The sequence below is a fragment of the Terrapene carolina genome, unplaced genomic scaffold (genome assembly GCF_002925995.2).
Source record: "Terrapene carolina triunguis isolate 2854851 unplaced genomic scaffold, T_m_triunguis-2.0 Scaffold247, whole genome shotgun sequence".
Taxonomy (NCBI): domain Eukaryota; kingdom Metazoa; phylum Chordata; order Testudines; family Emydidae; genus Terrapene; species Terrapene triunguis.
The window spans coordinates 8,122,924-8,148,225 of NW_020664598.1; the positions used below are offsets into that span (position 1 = coordinate 8,122,924).

Genomic DNA, 25,302 nt, shown 5'->3' on the forward strand with positions numbered 1-25,302 from the left:
ACCTTGTCAGCCTACAGTAAGGTGAGGTGAGTTGTGCCTCGCTGCCTTAGGTAGCAGCCTGTTTTCTCTCTTACTCTGTATTTTGTGTGTTCTGAATTCTAAGAAAGTGTTACGCTGCAACCTTCCTGTAAGAATATTAATGTTTTTATCTAACTTCTGTGTGTCTATGCTGTAAAACATAACAGTTTGCTGGGCCCTTCAGAAGCATTCCTTGGAGTAAGACAATTCTCCCACCCCTGCAAAAACATTTTCCTTGTCATGTCCCAACTGGAGAAGGAAATACAGTAGAATTTCAGTTATCCTATTATTACGTGAAACACATTCACATCCCCAGATGCTTAACAGTGAAAATTCCCATGATTATTTAAGCTTATGCATTGTCTCCCATGATGCTAATATGTCTGAGGTTGTTGTAAAAGTCTTTGAAGGAGAAGGTCTCATAACTAATTAGGCCTTAGGATGCTGCAACAAACTCACTTGTTGCCTTTTCTAGGGCCTCCCCAAATATTCTGCCAGCCTACAGCATAAGAAAGCTAATTTAGACAAAGATTGGAAGTCAACATTCCACTTGCTCATCTATTTTATTTATAAGATAGTCCAGCTTCCTGGGTCTTCTATTGCAATGATGTTCTGGGTGCAAAGGACTGACCCATGACAAGTAAAATTAATTCTATTCCTATTAATTTGAGAAAATGTGATTATATATTTTCCTAACACTTAAGGTAGGCTATAACATTTCTGCAGAATTAATATATTAATCAAAACTTCTAAGAGAAGCTGTCATGCTGTCTGGAGTGGCTCACAACTGTGAGGGTCTCCCTCAGCAAACGGTCAGAAAACAGGGCAGACTCCCCAAAGTAGTGGTATGTTCTATAATTAGATTTCACCAAGCCAGTAACAAATGGGAACTCCTGGATAACTATACCAGCCTTACCATGGAGTCATAGGCAGTCCCCTCAGACTATCCAGTCTATCCTGCCACCCAGGCAAACTGAACTTTGCGATAAAAGGTTCTTTAAACCAAAAATCACACCACACCACTTGCTCCTAGTGCCAAGAGACCAGTCACTTACCCCAGATCAATTGGTACTCCAGATCTTACACCAAAGACAATACTGGCAGCCAATTCTATAATAAACTAAAACAGGGCCAGATTAACCTTTTGTGGGCCTGGTGCCAAACAATATTTGTGGGCCCCTATGGGGGCAATTGAGCATGGCGAGTGGGGGTTGGTCCCCAGACCAAGGGGCCAGCCAGGGGCAATGGGGCATAGCATGGCAGGGGCCTCCCTGCTCCGCCCAACCCAGTGCAAGGGCACTATTTACAAAAGCAGAAGTTGCCAGATGCACACTAGCCTGCCCGGCCCTGTGTTGCAAGCATGCCCCTTCCCCTCGGGGTGGGGGGGCATGCTGTGCCACAAAGCCCACCCCCCGCCCAACAGGAACACCCCCCGACTCCCTATGGCCAGAGCCCCCTCAGACCTGCTATGCACAGCGCGTCCCCAGACCCCCTTCCACAAATGCACAGCACCCTGCTCAGTGCCTCCCTGCCCACAACCCCACCACAAGTGCCCAGCACCCCACACAGAATCCCCACTCCCTAGTGCCCCAATACACACAGATCTTCCCTGCCCCCTCACAGCCCAGCATCCCCCCCAGACCCTCCCCGAGACCCACTCCCCTACGCCCTGCCTCACCGGCCCTGCTGGGAGGTGATTGTGTCTTCCCTGTAAGAGCCCATACAGTTCAGAGATGAAGGATTGTTCTTTGAATTAATTTGTGTATCTTCTTCTGACAGAAGACAAGCTGACAGTATCTCTACCCACATGGACTTTTCCTTTGATGACAGTGAGTGAGGAATGCACTTAGTCTTTTGATGGCCACTGGGTTTGAAATTAGCATTTTCTGTTAAAGTCCTTAAATCCTTCATTAGCATTTCACAAGATTTCTTTGATAGGTTATTTAGTTACTAGGGTATATACAATGTAAATGTTTGCTATTACATTATAATAGGAACAGATAAGTGAAAACAATACAAGTAACATTCCACTAGTTTTCATGAAGTTTAAACACCTGAATACACTCTTACATTTACACTCATTTTGATCTATTCTAATACACTAGTGAATTGGCCTGTGGCCCGGATCTGACCTGGTCTGCCAGCGTTACACAAACCAAGAAAGATTAGCACAAACATCACATCCTTATAGGAAAGCAGAGGAGAATCAATAAACAGGCAAAGGAAAAGGTAAGATTCAGCCAAGATAGTACAATCCAATGTAGTTCTTTTAAGACATTCACAGTGAACAGGTAAAGGATAATACATAACCATTGTCTCCTCAGGATTAATTTTTTTGCATGCATACCCACGTATTGAACCTCTGTTCATGGTGTGCCTCTCCATAATGAAATGTAGTTAAAGCACAAAGCAAGAAAAGCTACATTTCAGTAAAATATAAAGGAACAAATCAAGTTTGCTTTAGAAATACAATAGATTTAAACTGTTTAAAGTGTAGCTGTAGAAAGTGTCCTATTGTAAAGGATCCTGCAAATACTTAAAGGCCTTGATCCTGCAAATACTTAAACAACGTGTATCTTCACTCATATGAGTAACATTACACATATGCTTAAATATTTGCAGGATTTGGGCTTTAAAGTGCTTTTTTCATTGGTTCTCTGGATGCTTTACACAAAGTCAGGTGATTTTTTTTCATCCCATGCAGAACTTCAGTAAGGGCAAATATTGTCCCTATGCAGCCATGGATCAATGCTGCTTTAGAATCAGATTAATACAAGCCATAGATTGGATTAATTTTTCTGTGTACGCAATTTAACGGGTGTGTTCACACAGATAGAAAAATACTGTACATATTGAATGGCATGGTTAATCACAGTGAGGGAGAGTAACATTTTTCATTACTTTTTTCTATTTTCCAACAACTTTGAAAACACCGTGGCTGCCATTTGTGGTCTAGTAACCAGTTTGCTGTTAATGCCTGATTCATTGTGATCTTCTACATTGTTTAGTTATTTACTCCAGAGCAGGATGCAAAATGGATGTAAAAAGCTACTAAATAAGAATGGAAGCATTTTACATCCACTCTGCACAGGGGTAAATGATTGCACAACATACAGGGCAATGATGAATCAGGCCAAATTATTCATCATTTTGTATTGAAGTTAGAGGCAGTCTTGAACATGCTTGGTAGAGTTCACCTTATGTCACGGATATTGGCTACCTCTATGAGAACTGGTGAAGGAGGTGGTCAGAAATTATATTTCAGACAGAAACTTGGCTCCACACATGCTAAACAGAGGGACCAAACTGTTCATAGAAGTTTCTGTAAAACCCTCCAGATTCCCCCATTTCTCTCACCATTATCCTTGGGCCTTCTGTCACAACTGAATAGTGGTGGATCCAGGTCCCTCTGCAGCCTGTTGACAGTGCTCAGAGCAGCAGTCACTCGCCTAAGAAGTCATTACTTCCAATCAGATTCTGCCAGTTGACTTCCCTGTGGGGTTGGACAAGCCACTTAACTTCTCCATCTCAGTAGCCACATTTTATAGATGAGGAAAAGAATACTTATTCCCCTACATCAAAGGGATGGTGAAGTAATTATAATGTTCATGCAGCACTTTCTGAAAAATGTGGAATGCTCTGTACGTATTTTTGTTATTATGTTGGAGTTGGCATCCCTGTGCAGTACCAGCAGAGAGGCAAAGGGCTAACGTGGGTTGATCGAGCAAGACTGAGTTGATAGCTCACTGCTAGAAATGTGCCCTCCAAGCCAAGAGTGATGCATGTTGGCCAACAGCATATGAATAACTTTGTCCAGTTGTTCCCTGTGCTGTTAAACAGTGGGCTTCAGAAAATACCAGTTTCTAACAATCAAAGATGACCTTTTAAACACTGAATCAAAACTAAGTTTTACTCCTAAAAATTGAGGCCCAGAACCACAGAAGCAGAAACAATAAAACATCTTGGCCTTAATCACATACACTGTACAGATGAGGGTATGGTATATAGGTGCGCTAACTCCGCTTGAAATCCCTCAGAAAAGGGGTTTGATTGGGCTCCAAATGTCATAAAAGTCACCATGGCTAAATGGCAAAACAGAGAGATATACTGTACATCAGAAGGTTTATCTACAAGGGTTGCCCTGAGCTAGAACTAGAGCTGGTCAAAAAAGGGTGAAAATATAGCAAAAATTCAAAAGAGTTTTGAAATATTTCCCAATTTTTGATATTTTCCAACTTGTTCTCTATTCAGTCCAACAAAGGGGGGAAGGGGAAGGTGGAATTAATGGAGAAAAAAAGGAAAAATCATCTCCCCTGCCCCCCCCCCACCATGTCTCCTCTGAAAAATGCCAACTCCCTCTAGGACCATTTGAGGATTCAGAAATAGATTGGTTACCTTTTAAATGTCTTACACACACCAAACCATCCAGCATTAGAGAGAGAAATGTTTTAAACAACTTTAAAATTAATCCCAAATGAGGACATCTTCCATCCAATTTGGGACAGCTCTGCAGAGTAAAGGTCCCTATCTGTATATATTTCATAAAAAATCCCTACTTTACAAGAACAATAAGGTTGCAAAGTCAAACACTCAATAGTTAGGAAGTACCAGAATTAAGGTTGCCAGTGCAACCTTAATTATTCCCCCTTTTGTGTATTCATTATGATACATGATCACATATTATTTCGCCCAACTTCATTCTTGGAAATGACATTTTAAAAAAATTCAGCCTGAAGCAGCCACCCAGCATAGAAAGTTTCAGCCCAAATGGTTAAAGATTGGCAAAGTTATAAGAAACTGAAAACTGCAGTATTGCCTTGCCAGCCTTGCCCAAGGAAAAGCTCTCTCTGATTGGCTGCTCTTGCCCAGGAGGTGAGGAAATGGGGAAGGCAGCCAGTCAGGGCTGCTGCAGGGGGTAAGTTGCTATCTCTCCCCTCAGGAGCCCAGAGGCATTTTGGGGTAGGGGAGGGAGGGGGGAGAGGAAGGAGCAGATAGTCCCCAGCAGCTCAGAGAGGTCTGGTCCCTCTTCCTCTCTTGTGAAAAAAAGTGATCCGTCTGCTCTGTGCTCCTCTCCCTCCCCTCTCCATCTTGCAACACCAGGCATGGGATGGGGGAGAGGAGGTGAAGAACCCCTGGAGCTGCTACCCATCTCTCCAGCCTGGGAAAGGGGAGAAAGGGACGTGCTGGATCTGCCCTCCCAGACCTGGAGTCTGGGGGAAGAACCCTTAGAACTGCAAGAGAAGCAAAGGGCAAAATGTATGTGGGCTGGGGGCTGCACTGGGGGCTGGGGCGTGTAGGCACCAGCATTCATTCATTAGATTTTTTGTGGTTTGGGAGCAGCTGGCAGCTCTGCATCATCTGGCAGCCAACCGAGAGCGCTTGCAGTGGGGGGCCACAATCATCTTATTGTTAGGAGAGTTGGCAACACCGCAGCTGTCCCAAATGCTTTGGGGCTGGGCAGAAAGTGTTCAAAAAATCAAAAGCCACATGCAAAAAACAATGTAATTTATAATTATTTTCATTTTCTTGACTTTGGGGCAGGTCTGACTTTTGGGGCTGGCAAGGCTTGTTGGGTTGCCAGTTTTGGTTGGACACATAGGCGCTGACTCTGTGGGTGCTCCAGGGCTGGAGCACCCACAGGGAAAAATAGGTGGGTGCTTAGCACCCACCGGCAGCTCCCCACCCCGCCCCAGCTCATCTCCGCCTCCGCTTCGCCTCCGCCTCCTCCCCTGAGCGCGTGGCCGAGTCCTGCTTTTCCCCCCTCCCTTCCAACACTTGGGAGGGGGGAGGGGGGAGGAGGCGGGGATTTGGGAAGGGGTCCAATAGGGGCAGGGCGGGGGTGGAGTCGGGGCATGTCTGGGGGCCGCGAGCACCCACCATCGCCAATGAAAGTTGGCGCCTGTGGTTGGACATATTCCTGGAAGTTTCATCACGACATAAAGATTCATCTTTAGTGAAAGATTATGTCCCAATGCCCAGTGATGCATTGCTTCGCATCCCAGCAATCCCTGTGCTTCCGTCCACATTTGGTGCCATTTTCAACTGTTTGTGTACTGCGTACCCTGCCTCTTCGGGCTGCAGGAATGGATTCTGAACTGTTGACCAGTATGCTGCTTGCTCTGACCAACACATCACAAGTGGCAGTGGAGTTATTCCTTAAACTACAAAGGCAAGAGGTGTGCAACATTGATCTCACCACGTGTACTAGCTATGACACAAGATTGCTTGTGGCATTCACAGAGGTGCTGACCATAGTGGAACACTGCTTCTGGGCTCTGGAAACAAGCACTGAGTGGTGGGATCACATCGTGCTGCACATCTGGGATGACAAGCAGTGGCTGCAGAACTTTTGGATGAGGAAAGCCACATTCATGGGATTGTGTGATGAGCTTGCTCCAGCTCTGCGACGCAAGGACATGAAACTGAGTGCTACTCTGCCATTGGAGAAGCATGTGGCGATTGCACTGTGGAAGCTGGCTACTCCAGACTGCTACCGATCGGTCGCTAACCAGTTTGGAGTGGGAAAGTAGACTGTTGGACTCGTGTTGACGGAAGTGTGCAGGGCCATTCATTGCATCCTGCTCCGAAAGACCGTGACTCTGGGCAACATGCATGACATTGTGGATGGCTTTGCACAAATGGGCTTCCCTAACTGCAGAGGGGCAATAGATGGCACGCATATTCCAATTCTGGCACCAGACCACCTAGCCACCGAGTACATTAATCGCAAGGGGTATTTCTCAATGGTTCTCCAGGCGCTTGTGGATCACCATGGGCATTTCACAGACATTAATGCAGGCTAGTCCAGAAAGGTGCATGATGCATGCATCTTTTGGAACACTGGCCTGTTCAGGAAGCTGCAAGCAGGGACTTTCTTCCCGGACCAGAAGATCACCATTGGGGAAGTCGAAATGCCCATTGTGATCATGGGAGACCCTGCCTACCCCTTAATGCCGTGGCTTATGAAGCCATACATGGGGCAACTTGACAGCAGCAAGGAGCGGTTCAACAACAAGCTGAGCAAGTGCAGAATGACTGTTGAGTGTGCTTTTGGCCGTTTAAAAGCCCGCTGGCGCTGTCTCTGTGGGAAGATGGACCTGGCCGATGACAATATTCCTGTGCTTACAGCCGTGTGCTGTACGCTGCATAATATTTGTGAAGGGAAGGGTGAAAGCTTCTGTCAGGGCTGTACTGCAAAGGCTCAGCTCCTGGAGGCTGAGTTTGAACAGCCAGAGACCAGGGCTATTAGAGGGGTGCAGCGCGGGGCCATAAGGATCAGGGATGCCTTGAGGCAGCGATTTGAAGCTGAAAGCCACTAGTATTTGTTGCTATGCTTGGGAGTGCAGTGCTTGTAATGCTAGGAAGTGATTGTGAATGGTGCAGACAATGCAATATGAAGGTTTAATATAATTGTTTGTTGCTTTGCAGAGCTCTGTTTGCTTTCAATTAATAGAATAAAGATTGCTTTCAAATCAACACAATTCTTTTATTAAAAAACAACAACCGGAGGAGAGAATCAAACAAAAAAACAACAACCCATCAGCAATGAGGGGGATGGGGGAAGGGAAGGTCCCAGGAAGAGGTGGGGTCCCGGGATGGCTAAAGATTTGTGTATGTCCAGGGATCATATCCAACCTTCTCCTTTGAAGTACAATGCAGTGGGTACTGTACTTCAGCAGGGCCAAACTGCAGGGGGACGGGTGTTGAGTGCAGTAGGTAATGGGAGTCTGCAGTGCTGGACTGTGAGGGGGGAGGAGTGGAATGCCGCATGTGTAGACTGGAGCCAGGAGGTTGATAAGAATGTGTTGGCAGTGTCTGGGGGATGCATGGGAAAGAGTTTTGCAACAGCGGCTGTAGGGGAGGGCGGGTGCGGAGCTGCTCAGTTTGCAGAGCTAGTATTGCCTGGAGCGTGTCTGCTTGGCACTCCGTAACGTCTAAGAGCTGCTCCATGGCTTCATTCTGGTATGCCGCATTCTCCTTTTGGTCCCTCTTCTTGCTGTCCTGCCACTCCTTCAATTCCTGTTTCTCGGCGGCGGAGTGCATCATAACATCATGCAGAAAGTCCTCCTAAGTTCTTGGCTGCTTTCTAATTCTGCACACTCAGCTGCCGATAACAAAGAGGGAGGCTGGGCTCCCAAGGTCATCTCTGTGAAGTTTAAAAGCAACATTTTACAGAAGCAGTATTGTTTGCAACACACAGAACACTGGATTCAGTGATTTAAAACACAGCCATTACTCACACACCTGTCACTAACTGGATGACCCCAGGCAAGCACACATGAGCCACAAGACCCCCAAAATGGTGAGTAGCCACAGAGGCAGGGGAAATCACTCTTCCCAGAACCTGCTGTACACTGGGCCCGTGGCTCTTGGGGAGAGCCAGCACCTTAGGGCGAGGCTGATAATCATTCCTGTCCCCATATTTTCCACAGGATGTGATCATTATGGAAGATATCTCACTGCTGAGGGTGAGCAGGAAATCAAGGGAGGGTCTGCTCCAAGATTGCGGCTTCTGCCCTGGCCCCTATGTGGCTCGCCTGTGTGCAGCAATGGTCCCCCACCCGTGACGGCAGAGTGGCGTGGGAAAGTTACCATTAATGGGGCAAGAAACAAAGCAGCTCCACCGAAGAACCTGAGGCAGCGGATTACCTAGTATCTCCATGAGAGTTTCCTGGAGATCTCTTGAGGGAGATTCCCGTGAAGCGAGGGAGTCAATCAATTGCCTGTTCCGCCGCTCAGACTAGGCATGTGGTGGGAGATAAGCCTGCTTTCTGCAACCCTCCTGCCCTCAACAACTCGGTTCAGCGATTCCCAAAATCAAATCCACTTACTGGGGCCTCCTCTCCTATTTGCGCTTCCCCAGCATCTGACAGCTGTGACTGGCTAGGCTCCTCCAAGGTAGAAAAGAACTCCTGGCTGCATGCATCTCTGACCCCCCAGTCATCCTCTGCCTCCTCCTCCCCCTCTTAAATTTCCTCCTCCTGGCTCAGTCCACTTGACTGGCACGTGAGCCACTGAAGTATCCACAGTGGCCTTCGCAGTGGAGGTGGGGTCACCACTGAGTATCGCGTCCAGCTCTTTGTAGAGCCAGCAGCTCGTGGGCGCAGCACTGGAGCGGCAGTTTGCCTCCCGCGCCTTGTGGTAGACATTCCGCAGCTCCTTAACTTTTACCCTACACTGCAGTGTGTCCCGGTCATGGGCCCTTTCTGTCATCCATCGTGAAATCTGTCCATAGGTATCATAATTCCAACGGCTGGAGCGCAGCTGGGACTGGACAGCCTCCTCTTCCCAAATGCCGATGAGGTCCAGCAGCTCGACATTGCTCCAAGCGGGGGATCACCTGGTGCGTGGAGCAGGCAGGGCCACCGAGAAAGATGCGCTGAGACCACTGTACGCATCACCGAGCAAACAGGAAGGGGACTTTCAAAATTCCAAAGGAATGTATAGGGTGGGGCTGATGGTTGGTCACCTGAGGACAGGGCAGTAGAGTTCAAACCGATGACCAGAGATGTGAGAACAGGCATTGTGGGACACCTCCCAGAGGCCAATCACAGCGCTGTAATCGCCAGGGTGTCTATACTGGCACCGCAGCGCTGTATCCCCGGAGCAGAAAGCTGTAGGCCTCTCAGCAGGGTGGTTTTTTAAAGAGTGCTACAAGTGGCTTGGCAGTGTGTACACCTCGGGAGTTACAGCGCAGAAAGCTACTTTACTACACAGAAACTTGCCAGTGTAGACAGGGCCTTAACTGTAGGCATGGCTCCCCGCCTCTAGTTTGGCTAGTAGACTTCAATCGGAAAATGCCACAGAGGCAAGGAGCAGAGGATGCTAGTCTCTCCTCTCCCCCCTGCAGCAGTGCATGGCTCCCCTGTAAGGTCCCGCGGGGGAATGGAGCTGGGTTGGTTGGCTGGTTTCTCTCGGTGTGCGTGGCAGCTCCCCCTTCTCCCTGGGCTGGGGAGGCGGCGCTGGGTCTGCAGCAGGGCGGGGAAGCCTTCGCTCCTGTGGCTGGAGTCACCCCACCCTCCTACCCCATAGCCTCTGCCCGAACTGAATGGGGAGCGAGAGCGGCTCCTTCCCGCAGCGCTGAGCCCTTCCCGCGCTGATTAAGCAGCGTAAAGCGCCGCCGGCCTCTTTCGCTGGGCAGCAGCTGCGCCGCCCGCGCTCCCAGCCGGCATGTCCGCCGCCAGACAGCGGAGCAGCAAGGGCAGCGGCTCGGCGGGCTCGGAAAAGGGCGCCCAGTCCCACTCCGGCGGCGCGGATGACGTGGCAAAGAAGCAGCAGCAGCAGCAGGCTCCCGCCAAGGGGAGCAAAGCAGCGGCTGGAGGCCGCCCGTCCCCCTGCAGCCTGGGCAAGGCTTTCCACGCGCTCTTCTCCCTCGCGCTGGTCGGAGCCGCCGTGTTCTCGGGCTGGGGCGTGCAGCACCTCCTGGGGGAGGTCAGCCAGCTCAGCCTGCGCCACGAGGGCGCGGCGCGGCAGCGAGAGGAGCTGGCTCACGCCCTGGAGGGGGTCGTGCAGAAGGTAAGGACAAGGAGGTGTTTGATTTCTCTCTGTCCACCCCCCCCCCCCCCCAGCTGGCAGCCGCGGTCTGGCAAGGCAGCGGCGCTCTGCGCTCACCAAGTTTTCCAGGACTCCCCAAACTTTGAAGACTCCATTGCGGTGAAGGCAGAGAGAGCGCGTGGCATTATTGCGCTAAGACAGGCCAAGCCTGGAGGCAAGGCGGTGCTGGCGCTAGGCATAAGCAGGCAATGGGCTAGTCTATACTAGAAACGCTGCAGCTGCAGGGCTGTAGCACATCTGGTGAAGACACGCTATGCTGATGGGGAGAGCTCTCCTGGCTAAGGGCTTGTCTATACTGGCAATTTACAGTGCTGCAACTTTCTTGCTCCAGGGTGTGAAATAAAACACACACACACGAGCGCAGCAAGTTTCAGTGCTGTAAAGCACCAGTGTAGACAGTGCACCAGCGCTGGGAGCCGTGCCCCTTGTGGAGGTGGTTTTTTTTTTTTTAGAGTGGTGGGAGAGCTCAGTGCTGCGCAGTGACCACGCAAGCCACATTAAAGTGCTGTCGCGGCAGCGCTTTAGCATTGCCAGTGTAGACTAGCCCTAATAAATCAACCCCGGGGAGAGGCAGTAGCTGTGTCGGGGGCAGAGCAGCTCTCCTACCAACCTAGCGCTGTCCACACTGGCGCTCAGGTTAGAGTAATGTATGTTGCTTGTGGGGTGGCTTATTCACACCCCTGAGTTACACCGAAGTAATCTTGGATATTACTACACCATAAATAGCAGCAGAGCATGCTTTGCTTTCACTGTTTTTGACTAGGCAGAGAGTGGCAGTTGAATCTGCTGCGTACTATGAAAAGCAAAAATCCCACCTGTTTTTAAAAGCAATAGAGGTAGCACCAATACTGCTGATTGGCTGCCCCCTTACTGCTTACAGTGTCTGCCAAAATCCTACATTATCTCCTGCCAAAAGGATGAGACCAGCGACTTCTGTTGCAACTGATGTCCACAGAAGTGTAATGAAGTAGTCAGCAAAGGGTGTGGCCCACTTGATCAGAGAAGTACTCTTTTCCTTGAAACTGTAGGATGCTATTTTTGCTCAAATGGAATCAACTTCTAGGCTAGGTTTTCAGGCATGGCACTGCAATGCACTTCCCACACTTTTCAGGATGGCTTAAAATATTTCACTTTTTAAACAAACGTTAGAAATATTGTCAACTTAAAATAAAAATCACACTTCTGTTAGAAAGTGTTTTACATACAGTAACACCTGAGATTATTATAACTGAAATGGATCAGAGAAAAAATAGGTCTGTTTTTTTCAGTTTGCATTTGTTCATCTGAGAGCACCCTGTGTATAGTCATTCTGTTTCTCTGTTTCCCCTGTGTGATCATTAAGGCCTCAAACTGTAAGCTGATCCATAGGGATGAAGGGTTTCCATGTAGGTGAAGCATCTGCCCACATAGGTCAGTGTGCAGGATAGGGAGTTTAGTTGGTCAGTTTCTTGTTTGTTTGTGTGGGTCTTTTACACAGCAACCAGGGAAAGAAAAACACCTACAATGAATATGTGATTGTAGAACTCAGTTTTTCATGCTGACTGGATTTCAAGTTCACATGGTACTGACGAGCTTGACAGGCACAACATTTTAATTTGCCTAATATTTGTTTAAAGCTATATGGGGGAAGGGAGATATTGGGATCAAAAGCTGGGCATGTATGACATAGGAATATAATACATGGCCACAGTATAAGAACTTAGGTAGTTATATAATTATATATTGTATTTTCTATGGCACTCATCACTTCAGTACCTGAACAACTCACAGACTCTAGTGAATCAGATTTGAGCATCCTTGTGAAGAAGGAAAGTATTGTTTTCTCCATTTCACAGATTGGATGCTGTGGCTCAGCCAGATTAAGTGATTTGGCCAAGGTCTCACAGACAGCCTATGGCAGAGCCAAGAACAGAAGCCAGATCTCTTGAGTCCCAGTTCATGCCATCACCACAAGCCTATTTGTCCTCTAATAGCTGACAAGGGATTTAAACTAAGAGGAGTCCTGATCTGTGAAACTCATTGGCACACAATTCAGATCAATTTCTGTCTTCTGCTTACTCAACAGACAGGAGCTGGCTGCTGTGTGTTCTGTGTGAGCACAAAAGAGAGAGAGCCAAGAAAGTGCAACATTCAAGTTTTAGTTTTTCTTCCACACCTACCGTCCCTCTCTCATCAAGCACTCACTGAAAGTAGAGTTCTTTATGTCTACACCAGAAATGCTGCAGTGGTGTCACTGTAGCATAAACACTTCAGGGATGAAAAGGGTTCTTCTGTCAACCTAGTGATGTCTACATTGGGCCTTAGGTTGGCTTAACTACGCTGCATAAGGTGTGAAATTTTTCACAGCCTGAGAAATGTAGTAAAGCTGACCGCAGGGCATGTCTTCACTAGCCACGTTAAAGTGCTGCTGTGTAGTCGCGGCAGAGCGCTGGGAGAGAGCTCTTCCAGCGCTATAAAAAACCCACCTCCACAAGGGGAGTAGTTACCAGTGCTGGGAGCATTGTCTACACTGGCACTTTACAGTGCTGAAACTTGCAGCGCTCAGGGGTGTGTTTTTTCACACCCCTGAGTGAGAAAGTTTCAGCGCTGTAAAGTGCCAGTGTAGACAAGGCCTAACTTTGTAGTATAGACCACGCCTACGTTTCTAGACATAATCATACTATCATTTCCCTCTTGAGAAGCTTGTTACAGCCATCATTTCTCAGGGCTAATATTTTTTTCTGTAGCAACAAGACATTTTTAAGGAGTGCTTTTTCTGAAAGAGGGCAATTCAAGTTCAGGTCCTGTAACACCAGGCAGTGTCTCTTTTATGCTTCCCTTACTTATCAAAGGGAAGGCTGAGGTTATTGAAACATCAGCATCACTCTACTAGTTTGAATTAGATTGGGATTTTCAAAATCTATGGGATTTGGGTGTCTAGTTCCCTTAGGTCCCTTTGAAAATCCCAGCCTTAATTTGTCCTGAGGCCTACCAAGCATAGGGATATGTCAAATGTGCTCCCTTAATCTCTAGATTGCTGTGGCCAAAATCACAAGTTAATACCAGGTTCTGAGAGCGAGGCGCACAAATGATGTTTTAAGTAATTAGTTATCCAAGGTGTGCCTACACCTTGAATACTGTGTCCAGTTTTGGTTGCCCGATCTCAAAAAGGATATAGTGGAACTAGAAAAGGTTCAAATAAGGGCAACAAAGATGATCAAGGGTTTGGAACAGCTTCCATACAAGGAGAGAAGATTAGGGCTGTTCAATTTAGAAAAGAGGTGACTAAGGGGGGATATGATAAAGATCTAAAAAATCACGAATGCCATGGAAAAAGTGAATAAAGAAGTGTTATTTACCCTTTCCCACAATACAAAAACCAGGGGTCACCTGATGAAGTTAATAGCAGCAGGTTTAATACAAGAGGAAGTACTTTTTTCACACAGCTAACCTGTGGAACTCATTACCTTGGCATGCTCTGATGGTGAAAAGTATAACTGGGTTAAAAAAAAAAAACTTGGGTACATTCATAGAGGATAAGTCCATCAATGGCTATTAGCCAAGATGGGCAGGGATGCAACCATGCTCAGGGTGACCCTAAACCTCTGACTACCAGAAGTCAGGAGTGGAAGACAGGGGTGGATCACTTCAAAATTGCCCTGTTCTGTATGCTCCCTTTGAAGCTCTGGTACAGGCCACTGTTGGAGACAGGATGCTGGGCAAGATGGACCATGGTCTGACCCATTATGGCTGCTCTTATATCTGTGTTCTAGTTCCAAAGGGAAATAAAACTCCACCAACATGTATATCAGGGATGGCTAATGTTAGGCATGCATTTTTAACGTAAGGATGAAAGGCAGAGGGAGGAGATCAATTCATGGCCTTATATCACTATAGGATCCTGTGCTATACAGCACTGCCAGTTCAGGCTGCCTTGAGGAAACTCTGCCCCCCCCACCCTCTTTGGTCTTTTGCCATACAGAGCAATTGTCAGAAGTAAGAGTTATATAAGCTTATCTGCTATTCACAGCTGTAGGAAGGGAAGGGAAGGGAAATGACGTGGAAATTTGTAGTTAGTCTTTGTAGTATAGCACAATTTACAGAGGAGCTAAGATTATTTGACATGTTAACATGACTGGTTCAAGGAGAAAACTGGTTGTCAGTAGAAGAATATTTTTCAGTCTTATATATGATATTAAGCCTTTCAAAGACTGATTGAAATCCATGCCTTTGGGGGCACAGCTAGACACACACCTCTTGATTCATTTTTTCCACAGCATTCATGATGTTATAGACATTTATGATGCCCCCCCCCCATCTCTCTTCTAAACTGAACAACCCTAATCTTTTTAGCCTCTTCTTGAAGGGAAGTCATTCCAAACCCTTGTTTTATAATGAATGTGAACCGTTATTTTGAAGTTAGGGTTTTATACCTTTCTTGCAAAGGGTTCATGTAGGGGCCAGCTAGCCGTTGTTTAGAGTAAATGGGCTGAGTACGTATTAAGATGAATTAAATTAGGAATTGGTCTAGCTTGACTACTGTAGGCGGCTTGATTCTTTGTTACATCAGAGCTCTGATCCTCAACCACGTGGCCCTGTAGTAAGTTAAAGGTGCAGGGGAACAGCTTCAATCTACATCACTTGGCATATGGTCCATCAGGGTCATTACAAGAGGAGAATCAGGCATAGTAGAGCTCCATTCTACCATGCCCTGACACACACCCTTCTCCTTATGTCAGGAAAGAGGGTGGCGATCCGTCTCATATATAGATTCACAGACTTTAAGGCCAGAAGGGACCATCGTGATCATTTAGTCTGACCTGCACATTGCAGGTCACAGAACCTCACCCAGCCACTCTTGTAATAGACCCATAACCTCTGACTGAGTTACCAAAGTCCTCAAATCATGTTTTAAAGACTTCCAGTTACAGAGAATCCTCCACTGGCCATATCTGGCATTTTAGGCCTGACATGGCACATTGTGACATTAGAGAGCCAGATTCTCTGGTCGGATAACAGTAACATTTGGAGACAGGTTAGTTAATAGGATGAATTTAGCACATTCGTTTAATTTTACAGCTGTATCTCCAAGAGCAGTTGGGTGAGCAATAGTTTCCCTGCACTATGTAAGCCTTATAAACATTTGATGTGTGACATGACAACTTTAAAGAGATACAGAAAAAAATTCTGTAGTGAAAAACTCTGTATATGGTAAAATCAGACTGAAAGACAACTGGGCGGTAGCTACTGATAGAACCACATTATCAATTTAATACCCAAATTGCTATGTGGCAATGGTTAACATCATTATCCACATTTTCCCATTTAATTTCTTTCTAGTCTCATATACGATCTTCAGGGTACAAACTGCTTAAAATGTAATCCTTCCTTGAAGTCTTAAAAGTGGCGTGCAAAGAAAAGGATTCTACACACACACACACACACACACACACACACCCCCACCCACCCACCCCCCTTTGTGGTTCTTTATGATATATAAAGGAGACCTGGGCCTTTTTTTTTGAGGCGAGAGGGATAAGGAGTTAAGGGCATGGGCAAGGTAGGATTCAAGAGTGAGTTTTTTCCTGCTTATTTTCCTATTAGAAATATCAGGTTTTATCCACTATGTTTTTCCTGAACTGGAGAAGCAGTGAGATTATAACATAATCAAATTAGATTGAAACTTGAGCAGTTGAGAGAGAATTTGATTTTTGAACAGGCTGTTTAAAATTTTGCTTTTTGTTCACACCCGTTTACCTCAGACACCTGACAAATGTTTGGGAGAAAGACTGTCTTTGTTAAAGATTCAAATACTCTTTATCCCTTCAACGGAAGGCTGAGAAAACTTCCCTTGGTGCTCCAGCAAAACAAGAAATAGATATATTATTACTGGTGTTTCTTAGGGCTTGTCTACACTACTGCTTAAGTTGATGTAACTTATGTCGCTCAGGGGTGTGAAAAAACCACCCCCAAGTGATGTAAGTTACATCGACTTAAAGTGTTGTGTACATCGCGCTATGTCAATGGGAGATGCTCTCCCGCCGACATAGCTTCCGCCTCTCGTTGAGGTGGAGTAATTACATCTATGGGAGAGCGCTCTCCCATTGACATAGCAGGTCTTCACCAGACGTGCTACATTGGCGCAGCACGGTAGTGAAGACAAGCCCTAAGGAATAAATTTAGTAGGCTTTGAAAAAAATTGGAGGATGTGGAGAAACCTTTTACCCCTTTTCTATACATACTGAAGAAAAAAAGGATAGTAAAACCATGTTTCCTTTGCAGGTCACCTGTAAAGTTTGGGGATTACTTGGACCTATCAACAGTAGATCATTTAATGTTTGCATTGAAAACAAAATGCGAAGACTTTTGGCCAAATCCTGTGGTCCTTACTTAGCTCAGACTCCCACTGAAACCAAGGGCGGTTCAACCTGAGCACCCAAACCTGCAAACATGTATCTGAATAACTTACTTACTCATTAGTAACTGAATTAATTAGCTAACTTGTGTGGGACGTGTTTGCAGGCTCGAGAGCTGAATGAAGACTTCAGGACTTGGCCTTTTATAGTTAAAAATAAGATATTTTCTTTTAAGTGCATCCATTTAATAATGTTATTTACAAAATGAAACCAGCTCTGAAGCAGCTTATCTGATCAATAAACCTGACAGACTGTGTGGCAGTACTGATTAATGCACACTCCACATGTGTAGCGGGGAATGAGTCAAGACAGAGTCTCCAGGACTCCTGTAGCATGAATTATTCACCACTGCCACACAGCCAAAACCTCTCAGAGTTCTTTTGTGCAGGATCCCCACTGAAGTCGGCGTGAGCTTTTAAAATCACTGTGTGTGAGTGTGAGTGAATTTAGTGCTTGTGGAACATGCCGCCTTCATAGACCCAAAGACTGAAATTCTGTTTATCCACAGAATGGGACCAGCCAGGCAATCACTGTGCAAGCTTCCCCACTCATATACCTAGATCCTTGTTCTAGGGGGGAGAGGTAGTTCAGACTTCATGCCCAGTGATGCCTTGGGCTCTGAGCTGAGACTGCCATCAAATGTGCCAGTCATAGCCAACTGTGGAGGTAATTTTTGTGATTTGGACAGGGAGCTGGACTGAGACCATCAGCTAATACCAAACAGGCAAAGCCCTTCATATTCTCAGAAGAATTCCTGGGTTTTGAAAAAGCCACTATTTGTAGGGTGACCAGACAATAAATGTGAAAAATCGGGACGGGGCTGGGGGGTAATAGGAGCCTATATAAGAAAAAGACCCCAAAATCGGGACTGTTCCTATAAAATCGGGACATCTGGTCACCCTAACTATTTGGGTTTTACCGACTTCACTTCAATTTTGGCTTTTTCACGACCTGGGAATTTTTCAGAGAAGCTCCCCTGCTGCCCCTGGCCCGTCAGCACAGCCAGGGGGCACACAGCCCCATCTGCTCCCCTTCCTGACAGAGCCTGTACAGGACATGCTCTCGTCCTGACCCCAACCCTTTTTCAATACCAGTCTGTCCACTTTCCCTGCACAGGCTGTCTGCCCTGACAGCCGGGGTCAGGAGGGGAGCAGAAGGCTGCACCCCATGAGCACTGGTCCGTCTATTGGACAGAGCCCACTCCAGACACTGGTTCTTCAGCGCGGCCCCTGGGCATAGAGCTCCATCTGCATCCCCTGCTGGGCATAGCTATGCTGGCATAGCCCCCTAGCATAGATGCAGCCTATACCAACGGAAGGAGTTGTTTTCCCAGTGTAGGAACACCACCGCCCTGAGCAACATTAGCCACTTGGCTGGAAGTATTCTTCTGTCAAGATACCTGCATCTATACTGGGGGTTTTGTCAGCCATAACTATGTCGGTCAGGGATGTGTTTTTTCACACCTCTCTCCAACACATCTATGCCAGTATAACTTTTCAGTGTAGCCCAAGCTTTTGTTTCTTTGTGCCTCAGTTTCCTATTTGATACTAGTACTTCCCAGCATCACAAGAATGCTTTGAGGGAGGGAATATTAAAGATTCTAAGGTGCTCAGATACTACAATAGTGGGGGTTATAAGTAAATTAGGTAGATAGCAACATCCTCATCAACTAACATAAGATGAAAATTTAAGTTGCAAATATGTGGATTTCTGTTTTTAGGTGCATTCTCTTCAAGCCACATTTGGAGATTTTGAATCCATGATGAAAAGTGCTCAGCATAAACAAGAAGTTACTGAGAAGAGTGTTAAACAAGGGGAGAGTGAAATAAATCGAATCAGTGAAGTTCTTCAAAAACTACAAAATGAAATCCTGAAAGACCTGTCTGATGGCATCCATGTGGTAAAGGATGCAAGAGAACGAGACTTCATGTCGCTTGAAAACACTGTGGAAGAAAGATTAACAGAGTTGACCAGGTCTATCAATGATAACATTGCCATATTCACTGAAGTCCAGAAAAGGAGCCAAAATGAAATCAACGATATGAAAGCAAGGGTGGCTTCACTGGGAGAAATAGATGTGTATAAACATGAATTAAAGGCGCTGAAAGATGCTGTTGATGAGATGCAAACATCCATGAAAACCAAAGAAAAGGCCATAGAGTCTCTGAAAAGTACAATAGAGTCCATGGAATCTGATGTTTATACTGAAATCAAAGCATTAGTCAACCTCAAACAGGAACTTGAGAAGTTCAAAGAGACTGCAGACACAGAACACCTTTCATTAAAAGCTTTTCAAGAGAAAGTTCTTAAAGCTGAAGAATCCATTATGCAGCTCCCTGATGAGATTAAAAGACTTGATGAAGATTTACTGCAAATTAAAGCCAACCTTAACAAACAGGAAGAAAATGTACTCTCCAAAAATGTGTTAGAAACCCTTGAAAAGAACAGGGAAGACTTTGAATTCAGATTCAGACGTGTAGAAGACAATTTTCAGTCTCTAAGTTCTACTGATACTCAACAGACTGAAAAGATGGAGTCACTTCTTTCTAAGCACGAAGAGTATGAAAGCAAGCTAGCTGCTCTAGAGGAAGCCATTGCATCTCTACGTAGTACCTCAGATGTTGATGTACATTCAATAACCGACACTGTGCGAAGTCTTAGTGAATCTCAGGTCTCATTATACAATGATGTGGATGAACTGAGAAGAAGTGTGAGTGACCTACCAAACTCTGCTGATGCACTTCATAACATCCAGAAACAAGTTAGTGCTTTGCTGGATCAAGAAAAGCCTCAGATGGGCCAAGCACAATCTCAAGACTATCTTGAAAAACTGTCTTCTGTAGAAGGCTCTGTAGACAAATTAAGATCTTTTGTCAATCAAGTCGAATCTGACTTGAAAATGATAAGAACTGCAGTAGATAGTTTAGTTGCTTACTCAGTGAAAATAGAAACTAATGAGAACAACGTGGAGTCTGTGAAGAGTTTGGTAGATGACCTAAGGAATGATCTGGATAGATTGTTTATGAAAGTAGAAAAGATACATGAAAAAGTTTAAGTGAACAGTGCTAATTGTGCAATTATTGAATTTAAAAGAATAGCTTTTGTATACCCAGTGTTCTGACACCTCCAAAGAAAACAAGGACACATAATTAGAGACAGTTCTGTTTAGTTCCTGGATCGCTCTTCTGTTTAGTTTCATTTTTTAAAGTTTTGGATGGATAGGTGGGTGAGTAGGGTAAATTACTAAGGCCTAGTCTACACTAGAAAGTTGTACTGCTCTAAGTATACTGGTATAGTAACAGCAGCACAATCTCCCTACTGTAGACATAGGCCTGGTCTATACTTAAAATTAGATCGACCTACCTTCATCGCTCAGGGCTGTGAAAAATGTGTCCCATGCAACATAATTAGGTTGACCTAACTCCCTGTGTAGATGCAGCTAGGTCAAAAGAAGAATTCTTCTGGTGACCTCGCTACCACCTCTTGTAGTTAATCCGTCTCTCCGTCAACTGAAAAAACCCCTTCTGTCGTTGTAGAAAGCAGCTACGCTATGATGCTACAGTGGCACAGCTACAATGCATAGCTGTGCCACTGTAGCAGCTGTAGTGTAGACATGCCCATAGATATATTGATATAAAGGTGCTTTATACTGGATTAGCTATTCCCATAGTGGAAGGGGAGTAACTATATTTGGCATAAGGTACCTTATACTGCTGTAACTGCATCCACACTAGGGCTTTTAGTGGTATTACTGTTTTGATTAAAACCGAACACACCCTTAATCAAAATATTCATGCTGGTAAAACTTTTACGTGTAGACTAGGCCTGAGGCAACTCATCTGTTTCTTCAGCTTATTCCACAGTGTAGGGAAAGAAGCAAGTTCTGACTGCCATGCATACATAACCGCACACAGAAGAACTCATGGAGCTGGGAGAAGTATAGGGCAACTACAGACTCTAGATCTCCAAAAAACCTGAGACGAGAGCTGCTGAGGGGTGTTCCAGGGCACTGCTAAAGAGTACACACACATTTGTGCCCATATGCCCCTTTCCCCAGCACCTCCAAACCCCCATGTACAGATTAGCATGGCTGGGAGGAGGAATCTGAATTGAAGGATGTGATTCATTGCCAGAGGGCTCAGTAACGTTTTGCCATGTTATTTTGAGATTATTTACATTGTCAGAATCTTCCCCTTGAAGTCCTAATTCCTTTTTTGTGATATCACGGTTAGTTGCTGTGGAGATGATTGGGGCTTTGAGTGAGGAAGACTGAGGAGAGGAACTAAAAACACCACCGCCTGTGCCGGCACAGACCCCTAGTGTAGATGCAACATACACTGACACAGGAGTTGTTCTGCCAGTGTAGGAACACCACCTCCCCCAGTGACTTTCACTATGCCAACAGAACCTCTCTTCTATTAGCACACAAACGGGGTTTTTTGTCAGCATACCTATGTTGCTGCATGGGGGAGGGGCGTCACACCCCTGACTGACGTAGCTATGCCAGGGTATGTTTTAGGTGTAGACCAGGTCTAAGCCTGCTAATAATACCACAGGAGGAGGAAGAGAAGATTCAGAATGATACCAACAGAATTGTTTCTAAAAAAAAAAAAAATGCCTTTCAAGATTGCCCTTGAGGTGACAGTGACTTTAATTAGTATTATTGTATTCTGTACCACTGGAGTCAGTGGAAGTGTGTCATTGACTTCAGTGGAGTGGGAGCAAGCCTCAGGTTGGCTGAGAACCACAATATGTGTCAAATATTAAAGAATTCCAGGCACTCTAAGAACCTCTCGAACATGGAACTTTCTGGGGGTTTGTACCCTAGAAAAGGATTTCCGATTTCTTTTCTTTCTGAGGTTTACTTTTCAAAGGTTGTTTTTCAAAGGTATTTATGCCTAGGTGCAGACCGCTCTGTACATGGGGATATCTGCTAGCCCACATTACAGAGAGTGTAATGCATGCCCTTTTTTAGTCAACTCTTTGGCTGCATTAGAAAATAATTCATAGAATTAGCGCCTCCCACAAATGGTAATTTCTGGGAACAGCAGAGGTAAAGAGGGAGTCCCCTCCGATATTTAAGAATAAAATACCCAGTCATCTGTAATGCTGTTACCACTGTACATAGTGAGAAGTTGCTAATAAGTCAACTAAGTCTTAATAAGTGAGGTGGATGCACTGCATTGAGATAATTTTGTTGTTACTTTTTGAACTGCACTGTTCTTGTTGACTTTCCTTTTCAAGTTTTTAACAGTTGTTTAGGTTACTGTGAAGTGAACTGTATGGCTTATTTACAGTATTTTTAATACATAATAAACACTTGGAATTGTATTTTTTTTTCATGTTGCTTATTGTGAAAGGTTCTTAATTTAACATTTTACAGAATATTCCCACTGAGGTTCAGGAGCTAGCTGGCGGTGGGGTGGAAAAGCCTCTCACTTGTTCATCAGAGCCTCAGCTTTAATTTCAAAACCAAAAGTAACAATCTAGCAGCTGTTATGATTGTGAAGAAACCTTGACAATGTGGCGTGAGCATAAGTGATGCAACAATGTTCATCTGAGTTTGCAAAGAGCCTGAAACAATAGCTCTGGGTTGTGAACTGTCCCATTTATTTCAGTGAATGCTAGTTCAGATCCCAGCAATGATATTTTAAAATGCCAATTAACTATTTCACTGCCCAAAGCATATAAAAGAGAAATATTTGTCAGTTCAGGGCAACTGTACCTGTATTCCCCCTCTATGGTCTAGCCAGGATAGCCAGTCCAGGCTCCTCAGCCATCACCTCTCTGGGGTGGATACCCTGGTCAGAAGGAAAAGAGATTGGGTATTTCCAGGCTGACCAGTTCCCTGCTACCACTGTGTTTTTCTCATTAAAGAGTACCCTAAGCAGGCCAGCTTCACTTCTCCCTTCAGATGATATGCAGTATAATTGCCACAATTTTAAGTTACCACACAGTTCTTTCTAAGCAAGCAGATTTTATTTTTAAGGTAAAAGCATCACAGAGAGAACCTATTAAAAACAATAAAGAACCTACATGCATGCTGATAAACTTACCAGAGATCACCCCAACTCTGATGTGGGCTCTGAAAGGTGAGCAGCCCTTTTCCTATGGTTTCAAATTCATAACACCCCTTGCTTAGAACAAGAACTCCTATGAATCTGTGAGTGAGTCCTTTATCCAGTTTGGGGTCTTTGAAGAGACTGGGAATAGGTAATCAGCCAGACAATGTGTCCCCTCCTCAGGGCAAAGCTTCAAACGGATGAGATCTTTGCCTAACCAGAGGGGTTATATTAGCATACCCCCCACCAGAGTTTTCCTGAGAAATCCACTTAATTTTACAAGTTCACATTGTTTCCAAAAATCATTTGAAGTTCCTAACATTTCCCAAGGTTTATATTAGTCATGTTTCCTAGAGGAGTTACATGCACTTCAACAATAACACATAAACAATTGCCTTTTAAATACGATGCACCCCAAAGGTATAAAACAAACCTTCAGATTTATCCAGGAGATACCCACTGTGACAAATAGGGCAATGTCTACACTGCAATTAGATATCTGTGGCTGGCCAGTGCCAGCTGACACACACTCTCAGCCCTGTGAGCCCAAGGGGCTGGTTAATTATGGCTGCAGCCGAAGCTTTGGGACCTCCTATACTTGAAAAGTTTGAGAAATGCTGATTTAATGTCGATTTTTTCCCCCCTCATTAAAAAAAAAAAAAAAAGCATAAGATGGGCCCAAAACAAACTTGTAGCACAAGCTCCCTCTGAATTTGAGGGAGTCGAGCCCAAACTAGCTGACCCCAGTCTCAGAATGAGCAGAACAAAACCAAACCCCTGCGGATTTGAACACCCACTATCTTCAGGGGCTCAAAATCCAGGCCAGAATTTTGCAGTTTAGGCCCACCAATGGGAAGAGCAAAAGAAGAAATTATTTGGTGTTGAGAACATTCTAGTGGTACTTTCCAGAAATCATTACTGACAATCTCAATTTGGCCCAGCTCCACAAAGGTATCTAGGCCTAAATACCTTTGTGGGTCTGTGTCTTCATCTTATTTACAGCAAGACTTTTTGGGTTTGGTAGAAGAGCTCACCAGCAGAATTGTTGCTGTTAAGAGGATGACAATTCCACTGCTTTCAGTCTTGCTGTGTTCTGTCCCAGACTGATACCAATAATACCATGTTGGCAAAGGATTAGTAATCATTTTAAGGTCTGATATCTCATGAGCCATCAGCTGTAGAAATACATGTCTTTCTATCAGAAAAGTATATACGGGGACCATGTGCTACAGGTTTCAGATCCTGGCTCCCATTCTGGCTGCTTGTGCAACTCATCATGGCCATAAAGTTGGTGGGTCAACACCCTGAGAATTCACCCTGCGTGGGAGAACTCCTTGGTAGTGCAGGACTCCTGTACACTTGGCATGATCCTGGGCAAAGGAACTGGGGCATCCTTACATCCTGGTCATACCTGGCTGTGGGCAGCTGACCACGAGTTAGAGCAGCCCTGAGGTTGCTATAACATTCATTAAATGCAAGCCAGCAGAAAAACTCTTTCTGTGGATGTGTGCTGCATCAAACTAGGTCCATGCCACCACAGCTATGCAGACATAGGCTATGTCTACACTACGGAGCCTGTCACCAGTCTTCTCTGACAGTGGCAGTCATTTGTTAATACTTTGCACCACTATAACACATTTCAGCTAGAACTCTCCAGCTGTTTTTACCAGCATTAAAGCACTCCTCACAAGACTCCTGAGATGGGCAAGCCATTTCATTCTACAGATGGGGAAACTGAGACGCAGACCAATTAAGTGACATAATCAAGGTTACACAATAAGTCAGTAACACTATCAGCAACTGAACCTAGGAGTCCTGACTCCCAGTGCCTTTCTGTAAGCTCTAGGTCACATTGCTCCTTTCACTAGAGCCAAAAAATTCATCTGCTGTACTGGAACTACCCCAGGATCTGAAGTTCTCCATTTTCTGAGATACTACAGCTCAAAGCAGAATCCAAGAATAGTTCAAATAACTGTGGGCCTCCATACACATGTATAGTTCCATAACATTGCACTGGACACCTGAAGGGATAGAGATTGGCTAGAATATTACAGATTTTTGGATAAAGAGTTCTTTCCTGTGCAAGAGCAAAAGAAAGAACTTTCATAGACACACTTTGTTTTTAACCCTGAATGTGTTAGTTGGTTTGGAGATTTACATGTAAAGAGTTGTATGAACCTTCAGACTTAGAAATTCACAAGCCAAAAGTGTCTTTTTGCCTCCAAAAACAACGAGGAGTCCTTATGGCACCTTAGAGACTAACGCATTTATTT

The 25,302-nt window shown here is 45.3% G+C and overlaps 1 protein-coding gene across 1 annotated transcript; it reads left to right on the top strand.

The window, feature by feature from the left end:
- Window positions 1-9,982: 9,982 nt before the first annotated feature.
- CKAP4 (cytoskeleton associated protein 4) lies at window positions 9,983-22,298 on the top strand. The gene is made up of 2 exons (XM_024212939.3): window positions 9,983-10,533; window positions 18,688-22,298. The coding sequence occupies exons 1-2, from the start codon at window positions 10,189-10,191 to the stop codon at window positions 20,020-20,022; spliced, it is 1,680 nt and encodes a 559-aa protein (XP_024068707.2). The 5' UTR covers window positions 9,983-10,188; the 3' UTR covers window positions 20,023-22,298.
- The last annotated feature ends 3,004 nt before the right edge of the window (window positions 22,299-25,302 follow it).

What these genes read in the sequence shown, in the direction of transcription:
- CKAP4 (XM_024212939.3), top strand. Translation starts at nt 10,189, where the DNA reads ATGTCCGCCGCCAGACAGCGGAGCAGCAAGGGCAGCGGCTCGGCGGGC. An exon ending in TGGAGGGGGTCGTGCAGAAG is followed by an intron (nt 10,534 to 18,687) that starts GTAAGGACAAGG and finishes TTCTGTTTTTAG; the next exon opens with GTGCATTCTCTTCAAGCCAC.